This window comes from Poecile atricapillus, chromosome 3 (assembly GCF_030490865.1).
Source record: "Poecile atricapillus isolate bPoeAtr1 chromosome 3, bPoeAtr1.hap1, whole genome shotgun sequence".
In the NCBI taxonomy this organism is placed as follows: Eukaryota; Metazoa; Chordata; class Aves; order Passeriformes; family Paridae; genus Poecile; species Poecile atricapillus.
The window spans coordinates 70,056,319-70,071,681 of record NC_081251.1 but is presented as its reverse complement, the minus strand read 5'-3'; the positions used below and the strand labels follow the sequence as shown (position 1 = coordinate 70,071,681).

General features: G+C 38.8%; 1 protein-coding gene across 1 annotated transcript in view; it reads right to left on the bottom strand.

Moving 5' to 3' along the window:
* The window catches only part of HEATR1 (HEAT repeat containing 1), a 35,078-nt gene that overhangs the window by 1,079 nt on the left and 18,636 nt on the right, over positions 1–15,363 (bottom strand). Inside the window, exons 24-43 of the mRNA XM_058833968.1 lie at positions 14,996–15,127; positions 14,484–14,590; positions 13,288–13,431; positions 12,397–12,515; positions 12,007–12,128; positions 10,421–10,549; positions 8,943–9,173; positions 8,105–8,231; positions 7,634–7,800; positions 6,970–7,016; positions 6,168–6,291; positions 5,187–5,327; positions 4,685–4,974; positions 3,773–3,923; positions 3,097–3,255; positions 2,281–2,415; positions 1,919–2,023; positions 1,657–1,825; positions 807–961; positions 303–461 (exon numbers count right to left, since the gene is read on the bottom strand). Coding sequence (XP_058689951.1) covers positions 303–461; positions 807–961; positions 1,657–1,825; positions 1,919–2,023; positions 2,281–2,415; positions 3,097–3,255; positions 3,773–3,923; positions 4,685–4,974; positions 5,187–5,327; positions 6,168–6,291; positions 6,970–7,016; positions 7,634–7,800; positions 8,105–8,231; positions 8,943–9,173; positions 10,421–10,549; positions 12,007–12,128; positions 12,397–12,515; positions 13,288–13,431; positions 14,484–14,590; positions 14,996–15,127 — 2,913 coding nt within the window. The remainder of the gene's footprint in view (positions 1–302; positions 462–806; positions 962–1,656; positions 1,826–1,918; positions 2,024–2,280; positions 2,416–3,096; positions 3,256–3,772; positions 3,924–4,684; positions 4,975–5,186; positions 5,328–6,167; positions 6,292–6,969; positions 7,017–7,633; positions 7,801–8,104; positions 8,232–8,942; positions 9,174–10,420; positions 10,550–12,006; positions 12,129–12,396; positions 12,516–13,287; positions 13,432–14,483; positions 14,591–14,995; positions 15,128–15,363) is intronic.

The following is a 15,363-nucleotide window of genomic DNA, read 5'->3' as shown; positions in this document are numbered from 1 at the left end:
CCTCTAAAGTGGCCCTGTCTTCATACACAAACAATTATCTCTTAGTCCAACAGATATCAAATCTTTAAAAAGCCTAAACCCTACAGTATGAAAGACATGGAATATTGACTGCTTACAGTGAGAGCAGAAGAGCTTGCTGCACCCATCTCTACAACTCGGGAGTACTGTGGTACAGCACCAGTATTTTAATTTAGGCTACTATTTCAGCAATGACTTGGTTAATTCACTAATGATTTTGGGGACACTGTTCCCATTTTCTAGCACAACAAAGAAAACCAGTTCAAATTCTGATAGCTCCCAACCTTAGGAGAATTGTGCCTTGTCTTCAGCAAGATCTGGTAGTTCAGTGGTTTCCAAAGAGAATCATCTGCCACTGCCACTGAAAACTGAGCTATGCAGGGTATCAGGTGTGCTGTCACTCTTTCCTGGAACTTCTCATCTCCTCCAAGCACATTTTCTAGCTGTGGAAGTAAAACAGATTCAGCCTCAGATAAACCCAGCCAAAAACACTTCTAGCTTTGGCTTTCAGGTACTCAAGAATTAAGTCAAAGCTTATCAGTGGGAATGCACTGGTCTGCAAGATCTCAATAACATGCATGAACCTTATAGAATGAAGACATTTTAAAAAAGGACAAAAAAAAATCAGTAATTCAGAGCCTTAGGCAAAGAAATCAATACTGTCTTTGGCCTAAAGCCAATGAACTAATCCCCCCTTTTTGTTAAGAGGGAGGACTGACACCTGATTTTTTTTTTTTTTTAACTATGGAAAAAAAAGATATTAATTATTTTTATGGATTTGTCAATACCTGATCGACCAGAGGCTGCATCAAGGTTTCTGCTCTTTCTTTACTCAGAAACTTATGGGTGTCAAACAGGAAGATCTTGCGCAGACAGTCCATGGTGAACTGCAATAGGAGACAGCTCTTTTCTGTGTTATTGTCAGAATCAAAGAAAGCTTCATCTACACACCAGCCAAAGAAAAAAGAAACATCATCAATAGAATGAAAACACAAAACTTCCCCCTGCAGGACAGAAATATTGCTAGTCTGTCAACGTAGCTAGATAGCAGTTATGTACTCATCACTCAGAACAATAAAGTGGATGTGATACATTATCTGGCTTTAGCCTACTGCCCCAGCAGGTCTGCTACTGATGGAAAGAAAAGAGAATAGCCACAGGCTACAGAAGAAGTGCTTGGCCATACCTGTGGATATGGAGAATTTCTTCAGGTCACTACAACTGGGAGGGGCAAACAGATTCCCATAGAAAATAACAGCTATTTTTGCCCAAGAAAGCAGAAGAGTCTGAATACACCAGGTAGCATATAAGACAAGTCAATGAAAAAAAGGAATAAAGTTAAAAGAGAAACAAGTCTCCCTCTTTCTAGACAATTTTATATGCAGGGAACTCACTGGGACTGACATTGAAAATTTCCATGTGGTCGCAACCTTGCAATAGCAGCCCCATGCCCATGGATGAAAAATGTCCTTTGGTTCCATCAGAGAAAGATTTCTCATTTACCAGAGGAAGAAAATTGAGAGAAATTAATTATGTGTGCTGTGAAATAAATCCTTTAAGACTAAAATTTCCACAATTAAAATTAACCTCTCAGCATTCAAGACTAAGCCTCTCTGTAGCCAGTAACTGACAGCTTACCAGTTTTAGAAATGTTGACCTGGTTCAGTGTCTCAGCAAACGGCTTCACTAAATGACCAGCAAAGAGGGTGAAGAGACCCTTGAGCTTGTCTGCAATGCAGTCTGCTATTCGGTGGAATGTCAGCAGCCTGTCTCTTAGGGTAGCCTCTGTTTTGGACCAATCAAAGAGCTGAAAGTGAAAGGCAGATTAGCTGTTTCCTGTGTCTGTGCATTGGAAAACACAACTGTGCTGATGCAGATGAATTACATTTAGAATGCTTACCTTGAAGAAGAGGGGCCTGAAAGAAGCCTCAGAAAGTTTCATAACCATACTGATTAGACAGTCAATAATGTAAGCCTCTATCTTACCAACTTCCTCTAAATCATCCTAGAAAAATCAGAAAACATGATTCTAAGGTTGAAATATAAGAATCTGAGCTTTCAAAGTACATTTTAATTCTGTCCATTTCAGACTAAATACTTAACTACCATGTTTTGTACCATAAAACCAATTTGGAAGAGAATATCTGATACCCAGAATTTCAGAGCACATATACAATGGAATCTACTAATCTTTTTTTAAATGAGTGATAGAATTGGCATGTAGAGAGGTGCAGCTACTGCTCATCCTCCCAATCAAGCTACCTCAGCATGCTCTGTTCGGAAGTCCAAGACTTTCATGAAAAACGCTGTCAGTTCAGGCTGATGGGAGATCAGGTGCTCCTTCTCCATACCAGCAATGTGCTCCTTCAAAATGTTCATAAGGGGACCCAGGCAGTTCTGCCAAAACAAAAGCAAAGTAATGTGAAGGCAACTGATATTGACAGTAACTGAGAAATGTAACTAGGGAACTGGATTTATGTACTTCATGCATTTACTCATTGAAATATGGTTGGTAAAATAAATAAGCTTTTTCACTGTACTTTTTGAGGCTTAAGTTAGTAAGATTCCTGAAAAGCTTTTTGTCTACACTGCCATACTGGAGAGAATTCCGACTCACTCACATTCCTAACACATAAATGAAATCCTATATGAATGGGATGATCTCCCCAGCATTCATCATCTAACACGCAAAAGACATTAAACTGCTGGATCTCTTCCAGATCTACCTTTCCTGAATCACCACAGCGGTACAAAAAAACCCAGAGATTATAATATAAAGACTGTGGTAGATTTGGCTGGGATGGAGTTAATTTTCTTCAGAGCAGCTCACATGGTGCTGTGTTTTAGATCTGTGGCCAAAACAATGCTGATCACACACCAGTGTTTTAGCTATTGCTGAACAGTGCTTGTGAGACTTCCTTTGTTTCTCATTCTGCTGCCACAGTGAGCAGGCTGGTGGTGGCCAAGGCTGGTGGCGCCCAAGGGAAGGGGATACAGCTGAACCAAGATTTGGCCTACTTTTTTGTTTTTAGCTTCTCCCTCTTGATCACAGTACCGAAGGATGAAGAAACTCCTTACCTTGCGGGTATGCAGCACTTCACTGTAACACTTGGTAACTGCAGGCAGGAGTATTCGGGGGGCCAGCCTCGTTGCCAGGATGGTTTTCAGTGCTGCTACGCGGACACTGATCTGGGAAGAAGGACCAAACTCGGCCACAATCTTTTCCAAGCGGACAACCTGTCAGGAATTCCAACAAAAGTTAGGCCTACTTAGCAACCTAAGAACTTATTTTATTGTAGTGGTCTGCTGTAAATGTCAGACAGGAATTTTTCTGTTTGCACCACCTGGAACACCTTACATTAAGCTGTCTGTGTATAGAGCCTCACTGTCTTCATATGACAAACACTGAAAGATGCCCATGTCAGCCAGCAGAAGGTTAGAATGACTCCAACAAGAGTGTCAGATACACATTTGAGGAGACTGTGGATATTACAGAATGATCTTTCGTGATTCATCTCCCTTTTCAAAGAGGCAAAATGATCCTATCTGAGGGAGAAGGAGATGCTCTTAGGTTCTGTATCTGAGTTACCTGCATAAGAAAGTGAGTAGAAGAGTAGTATGTTATGAGCTTTCACATGGTTGCCACACACTCCTACTTAAGTTTCAGAGGAAAAAAGCAATCTCTACAGCTTCTTCTGGGATCTGCACAGGACCTGTCCCCACTTTACACACCTGTAGGAACCACAGAGCTCACCTGCAACAAGCACTCCAAAAGGTAAGGACTAAGGAAGTGTGGCAGTGTTTCTGCAACCTTTAGCAGAGCAGTGATGGCACTCAGCAGGTAAATCTCATTGGAGACCAGCTCCTTCTTACTTTTTAAAGTCTTCAAGACTGCTGGCATCAGCCTGTGAATAACCAAACAAATAGAGAAAGGTGAAGTAACTGACCATTTGGAGGTATCTTTCCAGTCAAAAAAAATCCACCTGTTAAGCCTGCAAGGACAATTTTCACAAGAATTTTTACTTGCATATTTGAGAAAACTCAGGATTCTGGGCTCATTGCCATATTTTATGTTGAAGCTGATGAAGGATATTAGATTTAGAATCACAGAATGGTTTGGTCAGAAGAAATCTTTAAAGGTCATTTAGATAAACACCTTTCACTCTATCAAGTTACTCAAAACCCTGTCTTTAGTTTTAAGACTTAATGACAATAAGAGACTTATATTTGTAAAGAAATAAAACAGTCTTACGAGGAGCACATTAGATACTTGGATTCTTCTTGAACAGGGAGAATAAAATAATGTAGCATGAAGGGCTTTCAACTGTACTCATTCTCATGTTTTTAAATGCAATCTGTTCTACAGAAAAAATACAGACTATGGTCTGATTTTTCTAAAGCCATAAAGGTTGCCTCTCTAGTGACAGCAGCAGACTCCATAAGGAACTCTACTGTGCATTATAAAAGTCTTGCAATTTTCCCCACTAGTTCCTAGTTTTATGACCACAAAGCACCTTCAAGCACTAGAAATACTTTTAATCTTGTCTACACAAAACACACACGGGACAGACTGCCATCTGGCCTTCATCAGCATTCCTTCAGTCATGCATTTTGGTATAACTAATTCCTGCTGCAGTTGGTTCTGTTAAGAAGAACCCAACAGTACCTTGGAAGCTGAGGTATTGCTTGTGCTTTCAGTGTACAGGTGACCTCAGCTATACAGAGCAAAGCACTTCCCATCACATTTTTTTCCTCCTTCTCTGAAGAAATGAGATCAATGGCAGTTTTCAGAACAGGCACAAATGGCGCTGGATTTTCTGTGCCAAAACCTTTGCAGAGCAGCTTGAGGCTGAACAAAGCAGTCTGCCTGTTGATGGCTTGCTCCTCCTCTTCCTCCTTTCTTCTACACTTGACAATGGCAATGAGCTCAGGAACCAGCTCTAAGAGCTGCAGGATCTGAGAGGACAGAACACAGACATCAGACATACAGTTAGAAACTCGGGACCTGCAAGGTAGCTGTGGGCAGGTGGCCTTTGTGTCACTGCTCAAGAGCCCTTGCCAGGCTTGCCACTGGTACTTGGCTTCTTTACACAGCATCAAGCACTTGCACATCCATCTCTCTCTGGGTACTTTTGCTAAAGGAACTGGGTTTCACCTCTTTGCCTCACCTGGCTCTTCTGCCACTTGGTGCGCTGCTGCACCTTGTTGTTCAGGAGGTCCATGGCCTTGCGTCTCACCGACGGCAGCTGATTCATCATCAGTCCCCCAATTACAGGGATGAAGGTTTCTGTTGGCAGTAATGCATTGACCTACAAGAAAACGAACAAAACAGTACCATAAGTGTTTTTGCATGCACTGTGACATGGCAGCCTCCTGATAAGACTCTCTTCAACTTCCTCCAAAGGTTTCAGGATCAAAGAAGAGAGGACAAGCCAGCAATGCTGTATCTGAGGCACGCAAAACAACAGAGCAGGTTCTAGCTAGTCTGTGTTCACTGGCTCCTAAGCAGCCATTATCGACTAGCTCTGAGATTTCCTGAACAAGTCCATTTATCTGCTCTCGTGGGCTATCCCTCTTTACCCAAAATAATTCTGCCAATGCCCTCTGCGTGTACATTGTAAAAACTGGAATATGCTTTACAGGTAAACAAAAAACAATTACAAGCCATAAAAAGATGTATGTTCTGGCTTATGCAACAAGATAGCCACTCAATTTCTCATGAACTCAAATATAAATATATTAAAATATATTTCTAAAATATATTCAAATACATTTCTGATCAGAAAAAATAGTAAGATGAAAAGTGTAAGGATTTAATTTCATGTAGAAATATGCAACATCATTAGTTAAGTCATTTTATGAGTTAACAGTGAGAAATGCTTCCAAGAGCCATTTATCTCCACCAGCAGCCAGCAGAATATTAAACTAAAGGAAACAAGCATTCCTGATTTTTGTTCTGCTTGTTCTAAGAAGCTGTTAGGTGTAGTTATTCAAGTTGTTAGCCGAATTTAAACATTGCTGTACCAGGCTGCAGACCATCCAGTGAAATATAGTGCTAATGCAACAAGAAACCCTACAAGGTTTATAATCATCTTAACAAGCAAGAGCAGCAATGCCCCAGTGCTAACATGGGGGCTAGTGAGACATACTTTATCCAGCATATCATAGCACTTGCTAAGCAGAACCCTCCAAAATTTGGCTGTTGGCTTGTCCACATTTCCTTCCACTGAAGATGCCACAGTGTTTATATAGTGAAGGACTTCTTCTAACAGCCTAGACAAAAAGGAAGTAATTTTGAGTAAGTAACAAGACTAAAGAAATGCATTGTTATCACTGGAAAGCATAAAATCTCACAAGACAACAAAAATCAAAGGAAATTAAACAGAAAAATTTAAAAACGAGCGTTCATGGAACACAGAATTTAAAATAAATCTTACATCCTTTTTCTCTTTGAACAAACATAAAAGTCAGGCTTCTGCAAAAGAAACCCTCAATTTCCTATCACTGGCTTTTACAGCACAATGGCTACAACTGTGATCATTGATTGGTACTTACACCAATACAGAGGCACCTGTGAACAACGATTAACTTTTTTTTCTACTAATGAACCAATATACTGTGCTAAAAATCTGTAATTCCTTTAGTAATTCAGACATGAATAGCATGACAGTTAAGGCCAAGCATGTAAAAAACCTCCATCAAAAATACAGAAAATATTGAATATTGGGTAGAGCAATCTTTCAGAAATAAAAAGCTCCACATTCTATTAGAAGAAAAAACCAAACCAAACCCAAGTAACTTACACATAATAAATACTGCTTGTTGCAGAGGACATTAAAAAAGTATTATTAGAGTAAAAGACATTCTAATGGCACTACACTTTTCAAGATATTCCTGGGGTGCAGTAAAAAACAGTAAAAATAGGACTAGGACTATATATTTAAAGCATACCTCTGTTCCAACTGCTGCAGCTCTTCTCTTTCTTCATATTCAACTATCTGGTTTAAAAAGCAAGAATGAAAATATGAAACTTACCTCCCTTCATTAAACTAAAACGCCAGATTACACAAATTTGGATTTTTTTTTTAATCAAATGTCCACTAACATGATAATTATGAGTCCCTACACTTGTACTTAAGCCATCATTCTAGAAGGAACCTGAGAACCTTGGGCAATGCAGCCACATCAGCAAATACATTTCATGCTGGTGGATGATTTTCAGCTGAAACACTGGAACTACCAGCTAGAGTCAGAGCCTGAAATTCGCAACATTTTGTCTTTTCAATTAACAGCATGAATCCCACACTGAATTTGGAGTTACACAGGCTGTGAGTGAAATCCCAAAATCCATAAAGCCAGTGGGAATACACTGGGACCAGAATTTCACTTGGTTACATACGCATCAGTCACATAAGTGGGAGTCTGTCTGGAAAAGCCTCATTAAAAAATAAATAACATTACTGAGAGGTTTCAAAACTGTGTCAATAAAGGTGTCAGCAAGATACACTGGACAGTGCCACCCCTTCAAATACTAAAAAGTAAATTACACCTCAGCTACTACAATATGGCACAATCACTTACTGTGATCAGTCTAGAAGCAAATTGTCATTTTTACCTTTTTCACAAAACTCTGAGAGGACAGAAGCTGTGACATGAAGGAGACTGACAGGAATTTGAAATGCCGGAGTTGTTTGTCAGAGTGAGACTCCACATTAAAGAGCTGCCCATCCTGATTTTTCGGCTTTGTCTTACATGTTCTTAACTTTTTTGTCCCAGGATCATCTGTTGAAGACATTGACAAAACAAATTTGCATCCAAGAATAAAAGGTATTTCATTTCTGATCAGAGAAACAAAGTAAAAATGCAGTTGTTTAAAGCCCCATCCAGCCTGGCCCTCAACACTGCCAGGGAAGGGGCATCCACCACCTCTCTGCGACACCTGCTCCAGTGCTTCACCACTCTCAGAGTAAAAAGTTTCCTCCTTATATCTAGTCTGAATCTATCCTCTTTTAGTTTTAAACCACTATCCCTAGTCTCTTACATTAGGAAGGTTTACATGCATTTGCTGGCTCAGTTTTGTGGTTACCTTCTTTGTTCTCTGGCAGCTCTGTCAGGTACTGGATTATTTTCATCACGCTCTGGAACTGCGAACATACATTAAATTCGCAGCAGATGGAAATCCAAAACTCAGTGTCTGCTTCCAGAACAGCATCCTGTTAATGGTTCAGAAAAAAAAAAAAAAAATTTCAAGGATTAAGAAAGAATATTTCTATCAATAATAATAATAATAATAATAATAATAAATAAATATAAGTATAAATCAATAATAATAATAATAAATACTCAAAAACTCCTCAGTGAGCTTGCTGAGCTGAACACTGCCAGGATTAACACAGTAAAAGCATCAAGCTCTTGGAGAGAACATAGCTCCAGAGGGTGCACAGTGAGATTAAACTGCTGCAGCAAAGACTACCTTCTTACCAATGTTCCTTTAATAATACTTTGTTTCCCCATAAACTATGCTTTCATCTAATCTCAGGGCCTGCCTACACAAAAACTTAATAGGGTTTTCATCTTGGTCTGTGGAGAAAGACCAGAACCATATTTCACAAACACAACTGAAGGAAAAAAACCCAACTTCATTACTATTGAAGCACTACATGTTTAGTTTACCAGCTCTTCAGATCAAGGACTGCTGTACAATATGATCTGATTTATTGTTCAGGCTTCAGGACATAACACTGCTGAATGTACAGTACCACTCATAGTTAACATCACCACCAGGTTCTGCTGAAGCACAAATCCAGAGCTCACAACCTTTTCCAGCATAACCTGGGGCTTACTGAAAACCTTCTTAAAAGCAAGGACATGAACAAAAGACACCAGGCTCTCAAGGAAAAAGCTGACTCCCTCAGCCTGCTAACCTTGTCTGTGCTTGATGTCGCTGTCACAGTTTTGGTCACATACTGCTCAAAGAGCAGCACCAGAAGAACCCAGAGGAATTTGTCTCCTCCCACCGTAGTGATCAGCTGGGACAGGATGGGCAGGCGCCGGTGCTCTGGCACATGGGGCAGGGCATCCACAAACACACGAATGATCTTGATCACCACCTCCTCCACGCTTCCTGAGGACTCTGACAAGTCACTATCTTCAGCCTGTGCACAAATACAGCAGTTCAGACAGGTTACTGCAGATGGGTACAAGGTCTTGCAACTTCAGAAAGTAAAAGGAAGCACTATGTGCCAGACAATAGCATTGCCAAATGCATAACCTCACGGAAAACATAAGTGTTCCCAAATAAAGCTTTTAATCATACAGTTCCTTTCAAGTGTTAAAGGAAGAGCTTCAAATAAAACTGAAAAAGGGGAAAAAAAAAAGAAAAATAAAAAAGAGAAAAACTCTACTTGGCATCAATTGAAACAAGACAGCAAAGCCACATCCTTCAGAAAACTTTGCCTTTAGGGTCTTAGATTCAAGGGTCCAGGAAAAATAAAATACATGGGCTACATGGTCTGAATTAAATAATATTAGGCCCACATGTAATGATCGTGTGCCACAAATAACTTGTCACAGAAACTTGTGTGGGCTGCCAGGGAAGGTTTTAAAAGAAAAAAATTAAAGAAATCAAGTTGTTGCTCTTTTTATATAACAGAGACCTGGAAGAGGATGAAAAATGTGTACACATATAATTAAAAATAGTATGGGAAATCCTTAGCTGATTATAGAAGTAATTTTTTTCCCCAGTTCATTTTTACATGACATTTACACAGCACTTTTCATCTGGTTTAAATCTGGTAATTATCAAGAATTAAGATTTCTAACGTGCAAGTGGAATCTGAAAGAAGAAATGGTTGATTTGAAAAATGAGTATCAATTTTTATTTTGGTTTATAGTCATTTATCAAAAGGGTCCAGGCAAAGCCAAGAAAAGCCCCACAACACCAGCTGGAAGAGTTAAAGAATTTGGCAAATATTATACCCTTCCACTTCTTAGTGACCATAGAGTGGTAGGAGATATAATAGTAGACCATATCTACTAATCCTATGACCATGACATATTATCGGACTAATAACCAGATTCTTCCTTTCAATGGTTCCTCTACTGAACTTGCCTGCTACTTTCATGAGGAAAAGCTTGAACTTAAAGTATATTTCAGGTCCTCTCCACATATAGTTGTGGTAATTTTGGCTAAACCATTTATGAAGTGCAGGAACTCAAAAGACTGAAAAGAAGCAGCAGTCTGATGAACTTGGTCAGAGACAGAGGCGTCTGAATTACATTATATCACAGACAATCTAATGTCTATCAAAATAACCCTAGAGTAGGTGACAACTTATTCTACCACTAATACTCTAAATAATTTACTTAATTAATAAACTTTCCATTAAGTAGACAAATGTACCTGTATAAGAGCAGGAATAACCATCTGCACTGTCTTGTTAATTACTTGGAAAGTGTAGGTATCATCCAGACGCAAGACATTTGCTCCCATGAATGTAAAAATGGGCATAATGTTGTGAAGAACTTTATCCTGGAAAAGAACAGATGAAATTAGTTTATGTGCTGTGCATATTATACCTGAAGGTGTTTCTCATTCCCACAAATGACACTTGATTGCTATAAAAAAAAACACCAGAAAACCAAAAGAGAATCATGATTATCTTTCAAAAACTCCCTAAATGAGTTTTAAATGCATATTGTCCCTTAATGCTACTTACTGTGCGATTGGTAGAGTTCTAAACATTATTTAGAAACCATCTAAGCAAGTAATTAAGAGTGGAAATTGAGAGCTTTGTGTGATAAAACACCTTGTATCCTTTCACTCAGTGTCAGGTAAATACAAGTAAAACCAGCTACAAGGAGATCTACAGAAACTCAAATGTGGTTGTGGCACAGAGTTCAGTGATTTTCCCACCTGCCTTTTTTTCTATCTGTAAAACATCTGCAATATCCACAAAAATTCATACAGGGTAAATCAACTATGCTCATTTCAATTTTGGGGGCTTCTTGGGGGCCTAGACTGTAATCATAATAACCAGTTTTAACAAGGCTGGATTAGATGTGTCACCTAGTTCAAAAGTTAGTTTTCTAGATTTTGCCAGGACTTAGAGCAATAAATTAAGGGCATATTTTTCATTTAGTTTTAGTGACTGGAAGAAGTGTTTTAGATTTTAAAAGTGAGATGAGGTGAATACAAAACGTTTACTTCTATTTTGACCTTGAAAATTTTGCAAGAGCCAATATTAATGTAAAATAAATGCCTGGTTCTATAGCAGGTGATGGCAATAAGATGGAAACAAAAAACCCCAAACAGTAAAACCACAAAATCCTCCAAAAATTATCAAAAACATCAGTTTTGTCTTTTGGAAAACATGCTACCTTTCCAAATGTGTGGAGAAAATACTGAGGTGAATATAAAGATGCAAATGGAGTTTGATACACGTGGATACATTTTGCTGGCTTAGAGTTTCAAAGCAAAAGAATCTTAGAAGACTGTACAGTCAAATTTCAGTTCAGACATGAAAAGGCCTGTTTCTTGGTCAATTAAAATCAGAACAACCCAGTTTTATTATCAACTACAATTACATTTTTCAGTGTTGCACAAGATAGGAACGTGCAAGAATGCATGTGCTATCAGGTCAGGTGTTTGTCTTTTTATATAAAAAAGCAGGAGAAAGAAGAAACAAGGCATGAGAACTGTGACCACATTGGGAGGGTGAGGCAGAGCTGGTGTCAGAAAGCTTCTTCCATTTCTACTGCACTCCACTGAGAGCCATAAATGGCTGGTGACCCAAGCATCAAAACAGACGTTTGTTTTAAACTAAAATGGAATAGAAAGCCCTAAAAGAGCAGGGAACCTATCCATTTTGCGTTTAGATTCTTTTCAGGAAGTTTTTCCCCACTGAACACATCTGTACATTCTTTGCTCTACTCAGTATTTGGAAACCAATGAGAAGAGCCGTCACATAAGTTCCAGGTGTTACTTACAGGAAACATTCCAGCCACAGCACCAAGGAGTAGAAGAGCATGGTGGTGTGTCTGGGGCATTTTAGAAATCCTGATGCACTGAACTATCAGTTCCACGTTGAATTTTTCTTTGTCCAGGATATCTGTAGGTAAAAATATTCACTGATTAACACATTAATGGTCAGCCATGTAGGAATAAACGGTACACTCCAGCACTGCTTTCAGTCTGCAAATCATACCTAATGCATCTACAAAAAATTATTAGGAAGGCAGACTTGTATACCCTTATAGAGGAATCCCTCTCTCCTCAACAAAAAAGTGTAGACTGAGGAAAAAAAACAAGTTAGAGACCATTGTTGTAATGCTGACCTGGTGAGAAAACTACCAAGAGATGAGTCTGGTGATTTTTACCTGCTGGGACCTTGCTACCATCTGATGACAATTTCTGACAGATGTTCAGCAAGCAGCTGAGGATCAGCTGCTTTGTATATTCCATATTTTCTTCTTCTGACGCCATGGGCTCCAGACACCTATATATTCATGACAAAAAATGAGACAGAAAAATAAGTATCCAAACTGCATATTAAGATACAAATAAGAAACTGCAATTTTAATTCCACCTAAGTTCCAAACTGAGATTTCCAAAAGTCTTTGCCAAAACTTATTGCAAAGTTTCTTTGCCAAAAGTTTCTTTGCAAAAAGTTTCTTTTTTTGTTTTCAAATGCATCAACTAGTCTAATAAAAGATATTTATCAAAGCACTGCCAAAAACATAAGTATAACCTGGACTATAATTGCCAGTCTATGTATTAGGAAGTCTTAAGGAAAGGAAGACAAACACCCTATATATATATATATAAACTTTTCTAAGTGCCTGGATATAGGGCTGGCAGGAAAAACAAGTCTCCTTAGGTTGCACTGGGCTAAGGCTGTTCCACCATGTGCTGGGCGGAATTTCTAAGCTTAGAGAATTATAATAGCTCTGCTGAAGACACGAGTCCTGCCAATGATCCCAGATTTAGGACAGGTGTCATCCTTCTTGGCAATCCCAAGCCCTCTACCCAATGAAGTTTTCACACAAGAGAAACTATGCATCAGATAAAAATCTCATTGTTTCAAAGGGAAAAAATAGTAATAACTTCCCACTCCCCTCCTCTGATTTGCCTAAAAGAGGTTCAGTTGAAAAAGGCAAGCTAAGCTACAAGACATGGCAACAGCATAGACACAGCAGCCCAGATTTCCATGCTTCAGAGTGTGCTGCAGAAGAGAAGGCTCCAGGGCTCTCTTGCGGGAACACCATTACCTGCTCAGAAGGTTGAAAAGTGCGGGTACCAACGCCTGCGGACGTCGAAGCTTCTTCTTATGCTGCAGCAACTCCAGAATAAGCATCACCCTCTGCCAGCTGAAGTGGCTTGTTTCTGGTGCCAATTCTGCATCTTGAGGCTTTCTAAAAAGACAAGACAAACAATCAGGGATTTCCAAAAGAAATGCTACAGCGCTTCAAGAAACACACACACAGCCACCCAAGGAAAAAAAAGACAATTTTTTTTTCATGATGTATGTCCTTTACTGCTGCTCCTTGGAGAGGTGGCAATGTGTGGGCTTTTTGACTGAAGCAGCAACATATTTTAAACAAACAACAATAAAAAATCCAGACCTAACCTGAAAAACCAAGTGTTTATTGGAAACACTTTTGGAAGTGGTGGGGAGTTAAAAAAAAAACTGTCCCTGGGTAACTGTCCAAATGACGATCTGCTTGCCATCCAGGAAACTTGCTTCTCTGGAACTACTGGCGGTTAACACACTGATTATGCAGGCAATGGAGGAGGTGTGTGAGCCTGTGTGTTTGTAAACTGTGACAGGTACGGTTTACAGATGGGTCAATCTAATAGGTGATGATTATTTAAAAAATGGTCAAGTGAAGGAAAATTAGAAAAGCTATTCTAAGTCAAAACAGGAGAATTAACTCAATATCCTGTTCTAATGTGGCTGAAAGCATGTTTAAACAAAGTAAGTACAGTGAACAAAACAGTTCTTTATGAAAATGGAGAGAAGAAACAGGACAAAGATCTAAAAATTTGTGATTATATTACCATCTTATTGGAAAAAAATACCATTTTTCAGTCAACTAATGAATATTTTGGTGAACATTTGTTAGGTTTCAGCCAAGTGTATGTAATTTGCCCATGCATCTATATTTAAAACTAACCTTACTATTAACAAAAATGAATCGTGTTCAACTGTGTCAAGATTCTATAACAGCAACTGCCAACATTCAATATACTGAATTTTTCAATATATTTTGATTGTACTTCCATCAGTTCTCAAACAGTGACATGAGTTGCTTTTCTCATGCCAAATGTTGCTTGGGTTTATTTTACTGTGGACAGGAAAAGAAGAAAGAGTTGCTTGCGTTTTCAGTACAAATGATGCAATTATTAAGACAAGAGGTGTTTTCAAACTGTGTGGACAATACTTGTGGGTTTCTACTTATTTTACCTCTGTTGCTGCATTTTCTGCCTTCTAGTCTGTTGAACAGTGGCCAGACTTTTGGTTTTCTCAGGAGGCTCCAGTTCTCTGACAATCTGCTCAGCACACACTATAATCTGAAACAAAACAATACCAATGAACAATTTGTCACATCACATATCTGTGCCCTGCCTTTTTTCTAAAAACACATCCCTTTCATGCAGATATGGGTATATAATCCACATACTCCTGTCATATCCCAGAAAATGAAAATCAGTGCAGCAGAAAAGAAGTGACTTCTGCTGAATTCATTCACTTAGTGTAGTAAATGACTGATAGGTGGCTTTTAAAGAAACACCTTTTAAAAGCAGTCATTTAACAAACTTTTCACGACATTAACAGTACTCTATTATTTGACAAAAATCTTCCCCTTTCTTTCCCACTATAAATGATGATAAGCAAGTGTTAGTAAATGTAAGTGACACAAAATCACACTGCAAAAGGTTTGAACATATTTCTGTGTTCTGGAGGTTGCCACTTACCCCTTTAAACACACTGCTGACTGTCTGGGCACAAAGTGGGTTCTTACAGTTTAAGAGTAAGTCAAACAATACTTTTAGTAGCTTCTGTTGCACCATCCCATCTGATACAGCTGCAAAGAATGGCTTAGTAATCTACAAAAGGGGAAAAGAAAAGTATGCAGAGAGATTTACTTTAAGAAAATTGCAAGGTGCGGAATTGATATATGAATTCTGTATGACACACCCTATCATACAGTATGGCAAAAATATGCATATTAACTAAATATTTGTATATATCCAGGAATATTTAAGATGTAAATCACATAGATGTGAAATAACCAACAGACAAACTGATTTCTGCAATTTTTCACACAACTTGACTGGTGTGG